Consider the following 13,378-nt stretch of genomic DNA (forward strand, 5'->3'; position numbering starts at 1 on the left):
CCACAACAACAATTAAAAAAAAATGGAACTGAAAAAAAAATTGGGACTGCAATTTTGAAGCACCTTCTGTAGAGGGAGCAAGAGGCCTTTGGTATATTAGCCATCAAGCAATCCTGAAGTAAGTTTCATTTTGGTATCTTCTCACTAGTTAGAGTGAAAACAATTTTAAAGGCTTTCGTTGTGCCCATTACAAGAAGACATTTTGAAAAACCTGAAGGTTTTTAAGTTTCAATAATATAATTGAATTATCTAGAAGTTCAGAGATAAAAGAAAATTTTTTTCTAAGATTTTTCAAAAATGTTTTTTTTACCTATCTTTGGAGACTTTTTTAATAACAAGTTTTAATTCTTGTTTGCTTGAGTGACCTTGGAAATCAAATGACAGTTCATGGTAGGATGAAAGCGAAGAGATGATACAGTGACAAAGTCCACTGTCAGTGCCCAGAGCACCAGTTACTAATCTTACTAATAGCTAAGGATTACCCCTCCCATGGTATAGCCCTGCAAGATGTACATTCCAAATGGAGCCAGTGAGCAAGCATATGGACAACAAAATGATGACTTGATTAGAGAAAGGATTTCAAACATTACCTTTCCACAAACTCTTAATAAATGTGAGCATGCATATATCAATTTGGCTAACTCAAGGGCCAGCATGGGTTCTTTTAGCAAATGAAATGAGAAATTTATGCATCTTTTTTTTACCCTAATATACTTTCATTCATAGTGAAACTTTTTTCCTATGCAATTCAAATACATACTCTATAAAAGAAAAGCCAACATAGCCAACAACCATATCAGCATTAGGAGCATTCTACTATCTGCCTGTTGCAGGTTATTTCCAAAGATTCAAGTTTGTAAAGATGCACAGCATATGAGACATGAACAGACAAGTTTTGAAATCACATCTGTTGTGGCTGACTCTGTATTTTCTCTTCAGTGATAAAGAATTTCACCTGGATAATTCCCCTCTACTCTTTCTCTGGGGCAAACCCATGGAGAAAACATTTCTGAAGGAAATTAAAAACAAAGTAGGGGAGGTGAGGTACATGACAGGTAAGGAGTGTGTACAGGAAATCTCTGTACCTTCTCTTTAAGTTTTTCCTGAATCTAAAACTGCTCTAAAAAAATAGAGCCTTATTTTTAAAAAATGAAAAAGGAGGGTACAATTAAGATAAAGAAGTTTTATGCAAAATACCAAAAGAGAAATTTCAATTCTTGCAGACAATTACAATATATGTAATTATATGTGGGATTTTTTCCCTTGCACAAACTCATTCTAGATGCAGGTTCAATTTAAATGGCAACTAAATAAGTAGTAAAATAATTAAGAATTTTCTTAGCAACCATGTATATTTACTTTGGCAGTAAGAAAATATCTAACTTTGTGACATAGGAAAATTTTCAGTCACTGATTTAGTTTATGGGAAATTTTAGGATACCAGAAAAATTAAAAAAAAAAAGAAACCCCACAAATTATATTTGGCTGGTTCCAAGTTAAAGTTGCCAGGTAAACTACCCTTCTACTTACATCTTTTACTTCATTTTCTTCATATTATCATCATTCATTCATGGAGTGTTCTCCACTGTGGCTGTCACCCCTGAATTAATACACTAGTAATACACAAGGACAGACACTCTCAAAATTGTACAGCCATCCTCACCGCAAACTGCTCCTCTTGTAAAATTCACTGTTATTTGAGGTGTCAGTGAGTGATGCATGCATGTTCTGCAGGTGCACATTTGAAACAAACCAATAATATGTAATCTAACACTGTTTTTCATCAGTGATTTGTACATTTTGGAACTGAAGGCTCACAGGTACATTCCTGTACAGCATTCCATGTTCCTCGTGTCAGGCAGACAGGGTGGGGCAAAAGTAGATTCGAAGTTGTAAGTATGCAAACAGTTTATTTTTGTATTATTATTTATCAATGTATTACTTTCACATGAACTGTAGACCTACTTTTGCCCCACCCTGTATAATCAGAGGGGTGACCTTCTACATATCCCATTGGCTTTACCTGTGTAAACAGATTTTAATTACCACACTACTAAGTTCTTTTCTTGCCTTCATTTGAGAAATTCTTAATACCTAAATTAGTCCAACATGTAAAAATCTTTATTTAGGAACATCTGCAGGCAAGTTTTTAAAGAATGTTTATGAAAACCGAATCTTGTAACTATCCCAGTCCTAACAGAGAAAATACCTAACTCAGAGAAATCACAGTCCAGAGAAGTGGTCACACAAAGTGCATCTGTATTTGGAATGATGGCACATGCGCAGCACAGAAGTCATTTCCCCAATTATCAGAGTGAGGTCTGTAACATACACACTGATTTTGAGGGTTCTTTCATGACATTAAGGAAAATTAATGTGATATATTATTAGGTTTAATATGTTTCATTTGTAAGCATTTTCACTGATTTGGTTATAAATTGGGTAAATTTCAAGTTACATTTTCAAATTAACTTAATTAGGGCCAGTATTCCTTCTAACACTTTTAAGGGTCTGTGCTGGCAATCAAAAAGATAAATGTCAAAGAAACTTGTGTATTTCTTGCGACTCTTAACTTTCCAATACATGTTGAACAATAAAGGCTTCAAGATATTTAAAGTGGCATTATTTGCAATAACCAAAATGTGGAAACACCCCAAATGCCCCCCAATGGAGGTGTTTTACAATGAAATACTTACCCTGTGAATAAAAGGGACAAACTATTAAAACACTTGACAACATGGATAATTCTCAAATGTATTATGCTAATTAGAAAGAAGTTACAGTATGTAGACTCAAAAGGATACATACTGTATGATTCTATTTATATGGGCTGGGAAAAGCAAAACTACATGGACATAAATCAGATCAGTAATTTCCAAGGGGTTAGGGTGAGAGAATACATTCACATAAGGCATGGGGATTTTTTGTTTTTCAGTGATAAATTGTTCTATATCTTGATTGTGGTGTTGGTTACACGACTAGCATTTGTTAAATTGTACATTAAACAGGGTGAGTTTTACTGTATATAAATTATACTTTAATTGGAATTTTTTAAATGAAAGTTTTATTTTAACTCATTTAAAATATTGCCCATAAAAATGTACTGCCCATAAGCATCATTCACAAACAAATTGGCTTAATATTCTTAGTGGCCTTCAAAACCTTATTTAATTCTATTTGAGCCTATGGAGAAACATTAACAGAAACATAAGAAATATTTGAATATGGTAGAATATGTGAAAATGCTCTTAGTAGGAAAATAAAATTGCTTTCCAGCCCTACACATTTTCTATCAAAGGACTGATATGTTCTTTGGGGGGAAGGAGAATATATGGTAGATTATGACTCTGTGGGACAAAAAAAGGAACAGTATGAGGAATGTATGTTAGATTGCATATGCAAATAAAATCCAATGGCTCAAATGTCTGTCTAAGGCTACCTAATCTTTTTGTGGTCATAAATTACAAGTAACAAACCTGTCAGACCACTGGGATTAATGTTCACATCAGTTCCTATTACCGCTTTTAGTCAGAGAAAATGAAAGGTTAGTGGGATTACTGGCATTCCCCCACCCAGATTATGGCCATCCTCCAAAAGTCATCTTCCTGTAACAGAAGAGAAGGGGGGTTACAATCCTGAATTTAAAAAGTATAATACTAAAATTAAAAAAAAATGCCCATATTTATTTTTCACCCTTTCTACACACTTGCTCTTTTTGTTGAGGCTAGTTTAAAACGATGCACGTAAAGCTCTCAATTCTTTTTATCAATGTGCCAACAAGTAGGTTCCAGCAATTCCCCCACAAAACACTACAAAACCTATGTTAGGATAGTCAAGCTGCCTTGCAGGAGATTTAAATAACACCTATATTTTTTTTCTGGTATAATGACATTGATTTATAATTTAGGTCTGAATCAAATCAATGGGTTCAAACAAAAGGCACAAACATTTCTCCATGATACATAAATGAAAGAACACCATAGTGATCTTAATGAACAAATGAAAAGAAGGACCCCTTCACACCATCCCCCTACATATCATGTCAATTGTTATTTATAGGAAACTGCCATCTTTGATAAAAGTGTGCCTTTCCATCCACCCAAGGGGAAATAATAGACAAAAATACTGTATCATTTCAGTAAGTCTTAAAAAGATTTTAAGGTAATAGAATGAAAGCTGGTTCAAAGACAAATAAAAAAGCAACAGTGTTTATTCACTAGGATTCACTAGGGCTAATAAAATAGAGTAATCCTTTATACAACTTTACCTTCCACTAAAAAAGTTTTCTACTATGTTATATTTAAATCAGAGACACTAATTTCATACTGAATATGAACAGGATCAATGAAAAACTGTAGCACACATTTCACCACACAATTCCTCAGGTGAAAAATAGCAGGAAAGAGCAGTTTCCCTGCTCTTTTGACAGTAAGTGTAAGAAACGGAACCCTGTGTGCACCATATACAATACAAAAATGTACACCAGGCTCATTACCCTTAAGTTTGCAAAAATCACAATGTGTTATTTCTTTTAATAGCTTCTGTGGCTTAGTACTTTTTTCTGTCCTTTACTCTGCAGTTAAAGCAAAGCAAAACAAAAATTTTAGTCTCTACAACGAATTTGCCCATCTTTTCAGTCAAATTGATCTAGCTTTAACAGTTTTATACCTATTTATGGACCGTTTTGGCCACTGTTTTAATTCTATTTTATTGATTATGCTATTACAGTTGTCCCAATTTTTTTGGCCCCTTTATTCCCACTCTGCCCTGTAGGCCCCACCTTCCAGTATTCCCCCTCACCCCTAGTTTATGTCCACTGGTTGTACATCTAAGTTCTTTGGCTTCTCTATTTCTATACCATTCTTAACCTCCCCCTGTCTACTTTATGGCTACCAATTATGCTTCTTATTCCCTGTACCCCTACCTCATTCTTCCCCTCACCCACCCCACTGAAAACCCTCCATGTGATCTCAATTTCTCTGGTTCTCTATTCCTGTTCTAGTTGTTTGCTTAGTTTTGTTTTTTAGTTTCAGTTGTTGATAGTTATGAGTTCATCGTCATTTTACTGTTCATAGCTTTTTATCTTCTTCTATTTCTTAGATAAATCTCTATAATATTTCATATCATAATGGGTTGGTGATCCTGTAACTTGACCTTATCTGGGAAACACTTTATCTGCCCTTCCATTCTAAATACCAGCTTTGCTGGATAGAGTAATCTTGGATGGAGGTCCTTGCCTTTCATGACTTCGAATACTTCTTTCCAGCCCTTTCTTGCTTCTAAGTTTTCTTTTGAGAAATCAGCTGACAATTTTATGGGCACTCCTTTGTAGGTAACTCTTTCCTTTCCCCTTGCTGCTTTTAAGATTCTCTCCTTATCTTTAATCTTGGGTAACTTAATGATGGTGTCTTGGTGTGTTCCTCCTTGAGTCCAATTTCTTTGGGACTCTCTGGGCTTCCTAGACTTCCTGGAAGTCTATTTCCTTTGCCAGTTAGGGGAAATTTTCCTTCATTATTTGTTCAAATAAGTTTTCAATTTCTTGTTGCTTTTCTTCTTCTGGAATCCCTATGGATATTGGGGCATTCTGATGTTGGAGCATTTAAAGTTGTCCCAGAGGTTCCTCAGATTCTCCTCATTTTTTTGATTTCTTGTTTCTATATTCTGTTCCATTTGGATGTTTATTTCTTCCTTTTGTTCCAAATTGCTGATTTGAGTCCCAGTTTCCTTCCGTTCATTGTTGGTTCCCTGTATATTTTGCTTTATTTCACTTTGTGTAGCCTTCATTTCTTCCTTCATTTTGCAACTGAACTCAATCAATTCAGTGAGCATCCTGATTACCAGTGTTTTGAACTCTGCATCTGATAGGTTGTCTAACTCCTCATTGCTTAGTTCTTTTCCTGGGGATTAAATGCGCTCTTTCATTTGGGACATATTTCTTTGTCTCTGCACACCTGTTACGTGATAAGGGACAGAGCCTTTTTGTCAGGGCAGGGCAACCCTCTTTGCTACGTGTGGTGCTGTGTGTGTGGGAGGAGTCATATAGGAACAATGCCACTTGCTCTGCTCTAGCCCCACTTCCCAATGAACTCTCCCGTGAGACTGGGAGTTTATCCAGTCTTTGTGACCCCCACAGTAGTTTACAGCTAGAGGTTTTGAGTCTTTAGTTTCCTGGTCAGCCAACACAGCCTTGCCTGCCTGGTCCGCCACCTTGCTGTGGGTCCTCTCTGCACACCTGGCTTCTGGCCACTATTTCAATCAACCACACTCCCAGGCACATACACACTTCCAGTACTCTCTTAGATAACTCTCACTAGAAGGTGGCAGTAGTTGAGGCTACATTCACATATCTGCATTTATAGTTTATTTTCCCCAGCAATTTGATATATAAAGGGAAGTTATGATAATAACAAATAGCATATAATATTTACTAAAATTTTTCTACACAGAAATGTTCTAAATATGTTTTCTACAATATCAACATTTCAGGGGTAAATGGTATATAGTTATCTTGAAGGTAATACTTTAAATATATGAGTTCCTTCATTATTAAAAATCCCAATGAATTTTACCATTCACATATCTAAAAATGTAACCAACTTACTAAATTTGACACTGGGAAGAAATGAATTTATCAGCTTTAGATAGCATCCGCTGAAATTTTTCTCTGGAGGATGTTTACATGTCATAGGCATTCGGTGATATGCTACACCATGAACTTGAGCATGTGTGGGTTGCACTCACTATGTGGAAGACAAGAGTAAACCACTGATGCAATTTCTTTCTCAATCTTTATTTCTCTCTACTTTTCTTACCTTGAAAACTCTTAAGATGAGACTGTTCTCTCATTCATAGGGTGGCCACAGTTGGAGCTGACTTGATGGCATGTAACAACTGAAATATTGGTATCAGTGCAATACAAAGTTTCAGCTCAGATGGCATGGCCAACTATCCCCTCAAAATGTCTGTTTGGAGATGTGTTGTGCAATAGGCATCCAGAACTCAACAGATCCATTAGCCATGATTTCACCACCTCTGCCCCCTTCCCACACATGCTCCTTCTCTGATCCCCCTCACTTTGGTAAATGGCACCACCTGTTCACCAGCTTTTTTAGCCAAAAAGCTATGTGAGTGTCATCACTGACTACCGTACCTCACTAACAGACCTCCAACTTATTATCAGGTATTTTGGAGTCAAAATGCAACCCAAAGCTGACCATCTAACTCCATCAGCATCATTCTAGTCAAAGCTCTGGCTGTACCATTGCTTCCTAATCTAGCATATCAGTCAACTGCGAGTTTCCATTGGTCCCCTGCATCCACTTCCGCTTTCCTAATGACAATTTTCCACAGAGCAGCTAGTGAACCTCTTTAAAAACACAAACTAGTGTCATGTCAAAAGCTGATCAAAATTACAAGTGGCTCCTAAAACTAACCAAACCAAAATTCTTAGGATGGCCTTAAAGGCATGATTTATTTCCTGCACACCTTACTCAACTCCAGCCACACTGCCCTTCTTGCTCTTCTTCAAATATGGCAAGGGGACCCACTTGTCCCACTGTTTTGAACTTAAGTTCTATTCATGCTTGTCACTTAGATAACCTCGGGGCCCTTTCCTTGACTTTTCAGGTTTCTGTTAGAAGACTACTTTTCCTGATGAACTCATTTAAAGTATAAACCCATCACCATTAACTCCCTCCCTGCTTTACTTTTTCTTCTAGCATTCACCACTACCTGACAATATGCTGTAGTTACTGGTTTCCTTCCTGTTCTCCCTAACTAGAGCACCAATTCCAAGGAGAACAGCATTTTTATCTTGTTCACACTAAATCTGCAGTCAGTACATGCAACTGAATGAAAGTGAGAAAGGCAAAATTTGATTCCCTAATTTACTGAACCTAAAATATTAGCAAACTTATATGTCTAGAAAAATACATGACAATAGTCAACACTACCACCTCCAACAACAAAAAGCCTTTTTACAAAAATATGAACCACATAATATTTGTTTGTATGTATTTGAAAGCTTAATATATCAAAAAGCACAAAAGGTCCATTTCTAAAGGGCAAGGCATAAGAAATATATTCTTAAAAAAAAAGAAACAACTTCCACAGCATTCCAGAACATTATCTTAGCTGGAAGTACTATTACATTATTACTTACAATAATTCTTTTGCTCATTTTCCAACATCTGATCTTGTGTAAAGTAAACTAAATATTTTTAACTGTTTCAGGATATATTGTTTAATTTTGAAAAATCAAATTATTTCATGATTGAAAATAATTTAGAAAAATCCTTACCACAAAATAAAAATAATCCACAAAGATTTTTTATTCTCCCACAACCAAAAAACTAATTAACTATATTTCAAGATTTTATTTAAAAATTTATAGCTAAATGTCAATGTTAATAGAAGCAACTTATAAAAACCATTTAAGAAAAATAAGTAAACTTATACACACTAGTAAAGTTTCAGCTGTTATGACTGAAAACAAGAAAAAAGTACAGCTTCTTCTAGGTCTCAAAATATACTACACAGTAAGAGTTACAGCCCTAGCTGTGTGGTTCAGTGAATTGACTGCCAGCCTGTGAACTAAAGGGTCACTGGTTTGATTCCCAGTCAGGGCACTTGCCTGGGTTGGAGGCTAGGTCCCCAGGAGGGGGAATGTGAGAAGCAACCAGACAGTGATGTTTCTCTCCCTTTCTTTCTCCCTTCCTTCCCCTCTCTCTAAAAATAAATAAGTAAATCTTTTTAAAAATTCTACTCAAGCAAGTTGGTGAGAGATACACATTGCAGAAGAAAACGAGAACTTCTTAAGGAAATTAAATCTGAGTTTCCAAGTACCAAGGGCATCTACTCCCTCTTAATAAAATGGTAATCTAGTCCCTGATTGCATTCAGCTATTCATCTTCTTGTACATAGAGCTGTTAACTCGGTCTGCCTTTCTGCAATCCTTGTTCTTTCAGGGCGCATGCCTGGGTTGGGGCATATACAAGGGGCAACTGATTGGTGTTTCTCTCCCCTTCCTTCTCCCTCTCTTCCCCTCTCTCTCTTAAAAAAAATTGCATAGAACCTAAAAAGCAGAAGTTCAAAACCATTTTGGAGATTATTTAAATAGATGGATCCCTTCATTTAGCAAATGGAGAAAGTGAGGCTCAGAGAAGTTACCTTGTTCAGAGACAGAAAAATCCTTAATGTTGGTGTCAGGTCTGGGACCAGGTCTGATTTTATTTAATGTTCATTCAGAATTCTATGCTGGTTTTATAATAAATAAAGTACATAAAGGGTTAAGAAAAATGCTTATTTAATTATTAAGTGACAAAGAAGGGCATGAACTTATCTCTATAAAATAATCTAAATCATATTTTAAATATTGATATTTGGGAAATGTATATACCTGCATTTAAGTACTTAATTTTTTTCTTTTTTTATATAATAATACTCTCCTTATTTTCTACAATGAACAACTGCTACCTAATAGTAAAAATAAGAAATAAATCAGAGAGATAAATGTGCTATTCAAAGCCAACACTTGTATTATTAGCTATGGTTAATTTGCAGCATGTTAAATGCAAAACTAATTTGCTATTAAGCATGCATTGCTAAAATATTTCTCTGGTTCAGTAAAGCAAGAGCATTGATTCTGTTGGAAAAATCAAGACAAAAAAGGGAGAAAGTATATCTACATGCACATATAAACTGAAGTATTTTAAAAAGTCAAAAGATATATTTTACTATGAATTTATTATTCTTACTCTTTATAAAGAAATAGGCACTTACTATTAAATACAAATGAAACAAACTGCAACCTCTGCCTCTTATCCCACTTGCCAATATGAATTTAATAAACAGAGTGTGACCATTTAACCTTTAATAACAAGTTTCATTTTCTTCACTTTTCTGGTTTTCTCTGAATTCTCAAAGTAATTGAGCTTAGATGTTTTAGTACATATACATATATGCAGAGTTCATTTGAGGCTAGAATGCCACATGCTGTCACTGATTTAGAGCCTACTACACAGAATGCATGTATGTGCCTCCAGCCTGTATGTCTACTACAGACCTGACAGTTCCAAGAAAAGTTGCCACTGGAGAATGGTCCTACTACCTTAGTTTTCCCCTGTCCCCTAAACGATGCCAAATTTCACACTTGGTTTTTCTCATGTGCTCCCCCATTTCCTATTATACCTACCCTCCATGATTCAGGAAATTTCCATCCTTTCTTTTATAAAACATCCTTGCCTTACAAAGTCTACAACAGCCAATCCTCCAAAGTAAAACGTTAAGAGTCATACAATTCAGTGCATATTGTTCTCTAGTGGTTTCATGTATGCTAACTTCATTATAAAGTAGATTGCAAATTTTAGGGGGAGTTGCTATCTAGCTCATCCTTCTTTCGCATTCATCTGTACAGTGGAGTTCAGTGACCATCAGAGGAAGGAATGAAGATGCTCTAAAAGTTTCATTTAGAAATGAGAATCTTAGCAGAGGAAGTCAATCAGCCATGCCACCAGGTATTCTCAGCATTGACTGTACAGCAAAAATAGTTAGGTGTTATAGGAGAATCAGAGAATACAAGAATAGGGTTTTGCCCTCAGAAACTTACAATCTTTTAAATGTGGAACAACACTTAAAAATTAGAAAACAGTAAAGCAGAGTATATAACTAAATGTGTAGGAAATAAACTGCAGCAAGAAGAATGAGAATCAGTTTTACTACTAGCATGATACCTAAAGAAGTCACTAAAGTTCTCATAAAGAAATAGAACCTGAGACATGACTTTTAGAATAAAGATTCTGAAAAAGTGATGCATAGGATGAAACAGAATGAAAAACTCACAAAGCTAGAAAAAAAATCAAAAGAAAATTAGAGGCACACATTAGGAATTACTGAACAAATATTGTGGCTGGGTATAATTCTAGGGATCTTACCGCTAGCAGAAGAGCATGGAATAATTTAGAAGGAAAGAAAGAACAATGCTGGGTTTTGAACAGGAAAGTGATCTGGGGAAAGCAGAATTTAAATTAAATCAGCTGTGAGAACAAAATATATTGGAGGAAAGGCAGGCAGCCTGACTTAACATAAAGAGTAGGCAAATGGGAATCAGGAGACTTGGTTTCTTCATAGTTTGATTTGGAGTGTGTGTGTATATACTGTCCATTGTGCACCTGTGTTCCCGTTTATCAAATGAGACACCTGGGTTAACTCACTTTTCTAGTTTTAAAGTCTAATAATATTAATTCTGAGATCATATGTGATAGGTGTAAGGCTTGTTCGGTTTTCCAGCTACGAGGTAAAGCAAAGGCAATGGGGAAGATTAGTTGAATACAAAAAACTTGGAAAAGAACAATCAACAGGAGTTAATGGATCAATGGATTTGAGAAATGAGAAAATTGGAGGAACTAAAGATTATTTTATGATGTCACAATTGATAGCTGGGAAAAAAAAGTGGTATCTCTGAGGAAAGAGGTAACCTGGAAGGGAGAGCCTGCTGTGCTATGTGCTACCCTATGCTCTTCTTGGATGCAGGGAAGACAACACTTTCTCTCCCTGCTACTCTCTGTGTAAACACAGAGTTGGGTTGGGTCTCATGAATGCTGTGGTTACCAGCAAAGAACCAGGAACGATCTTGATTCCTGGTGCTCCAGTTTATAAATACAGCTGGATCATCTCCACTGATGCACTTGAACACACCCTATACTTCTGAGAACATCAAAACCACTATGCATGACATCTTTATCCGTAGACAAATGACGTCCATATTCGGTAACACTCACTTGATGCTAGGGAGAAGGGTGGCAGCTGGAGGAGGAGGAGAAAGCCGAGGAGGAACATCATATTCTTCACTTCCCAGGTGACCATTGGAAAAGACCTGAAAGGAAATCAAAGGGTTAGTTTAGAATTTAACTTCTGGAAGATCTTAAAACAATAGCAGCATTAAAAAATCTATAATTTTGAAAAGAACATATAATTTCAGTTTGTTTAAACAAGTGCAATGTCATATAATTTATGTAAGAGTTAAGAGCACCACAGTGATAATTCACTAGCACCCGAAGTAGTACCAAGTTACATGAAAGAAATGCAATGCAACATGATTCTTAAACATACTGAGGAGCAATACTGTAATTTCTATGAATTAGATTTGGATAGCTAGGTAAAGAAAGAGTTAAAATTCCCCAAACATGATCGGTTTTTATTGAAATGTTAGAATTCTCTGGAAAGATTCAGTAAATAAAAAAGCAGCACTGATGCGATTCTTACTTCAGTTTCTCCCAAATATGTGTTCTAAATTGTATCTCTCAGGGGTTAACATTTTTATTCTTGGCAACACAGTACATGAGTACAATCAGAAATGCCTGTGTTCTTTCAAACTTCAGCACTGCCAATAACTAGAGACCTACTCTGGCTTTCAAAGTGCAGGCAATTTTATACACAGTTTTCTATGTATACGACACAAACCAAAATTGTTACATAGGTAACATATAGAGTCACTGTTTAATTACTCAGAATTTGGAAATTTTGATTTCCGGGCTGCTTGCTCAGTTACATTACAGGGACTGCTCTTTACTAATCCAACAACATGAAATCAAAGCAACATGAAGAAGAAGAGGGAGAATAATTTTGTAAAGACATATTCACAACAAAATATTAAACATATTTTAACACAGTTAAGCAATCTTTAGTGTTTTATCACTGGGCTCCTTCCCAAACTCTCACTAATACTTAAAAGGTATAGGTAGATGATAGGGCAAAAGGGATGTAATATAACTGGAACAGTCCTAGGTAACCCAATCAATCAATGACCTACCAATTTCTCACTCCCCCTTCATATTTCTAGAGTGCTGCTGCAGCTTTACAATACAAAATTGAAAAAGCCATACATATCCTCCTCTATCAACTTAAAATATGAAAAGGAACATGTTTAAGGAATACATTTGAAATATATCAATTTTTGCATTTCAAAGTGACATAATCTAAATTTTATAACATTTAGGCTCTGTACTACAATTCCACTTTTCTATCTCCCCCATTAGATTCAAAATATTATATATATATATATATCTCTCTTTAAATAAAATAATTTTATTGTAGGCTTCTGATTATAAGCCAAATAACAAAACAAGGCAGTTTTTGAACTTTGCTACAGAGAAAAGTTCCCAATACGTATTGTTATAAAGTTCAGTAAAAACCTTTAATATAAAAAAATGCGTTTTAACTCATAAATACATGTATGAAATCACAAATGTTCATTGTGATAATGGACATTTAAAGCCATTCTTAATTGAAGTCCTGTGCATGTTACCAGAATGGGTACAATGTAAAATTTTTGCAATCAGATCTCCTTGATGTTTCTGTCACAAATATATTTAAAATTTCA

General features: G+C 35.5%; 1 protein-coding gene across 6 annotated transcripts in view; it reads right to left on the reverse strand.

The window, feature by feature from the left end:
* CBLB (Cbl proto-oncogene B) overlaps positions 1-13,378 on the reverse strand; it is a 212,646-nt gene that overhangs the window by 35,207 nt on the left and 164,061 nt on the right. For all 6 annotated transcript variants that reach the window (XM_028503384.2, XM_036018039.1, XM_036018038.1 and 3 more), the window contains exon 13: positions 11,778-11,872. In XM_028503384.2, the coding sequence (XP_028359185.1) occupies positions 11,778-11,872 (95 nt within the window). The remainder of the gene's footprint in view (positions 1-11,777; positions 11,873-13,378) is intronic.

This window comes from Phyllostomus discolor, chromosome 2 (assembly GCF_004126475.2).
Source record: "Phyllostomus discolor isolate MPI-MPIP mPhyDis1 chromosome 2, mPhyDis1.pri.v3, whole genome shotgun sequence".
NCBI classification, from domain to species: Eukaryota; Metazoa; Chordata; class Mammalia; order Chiroptera; family Phyllostomidae; genus Phyllostomus; species Phyllostomus discolor.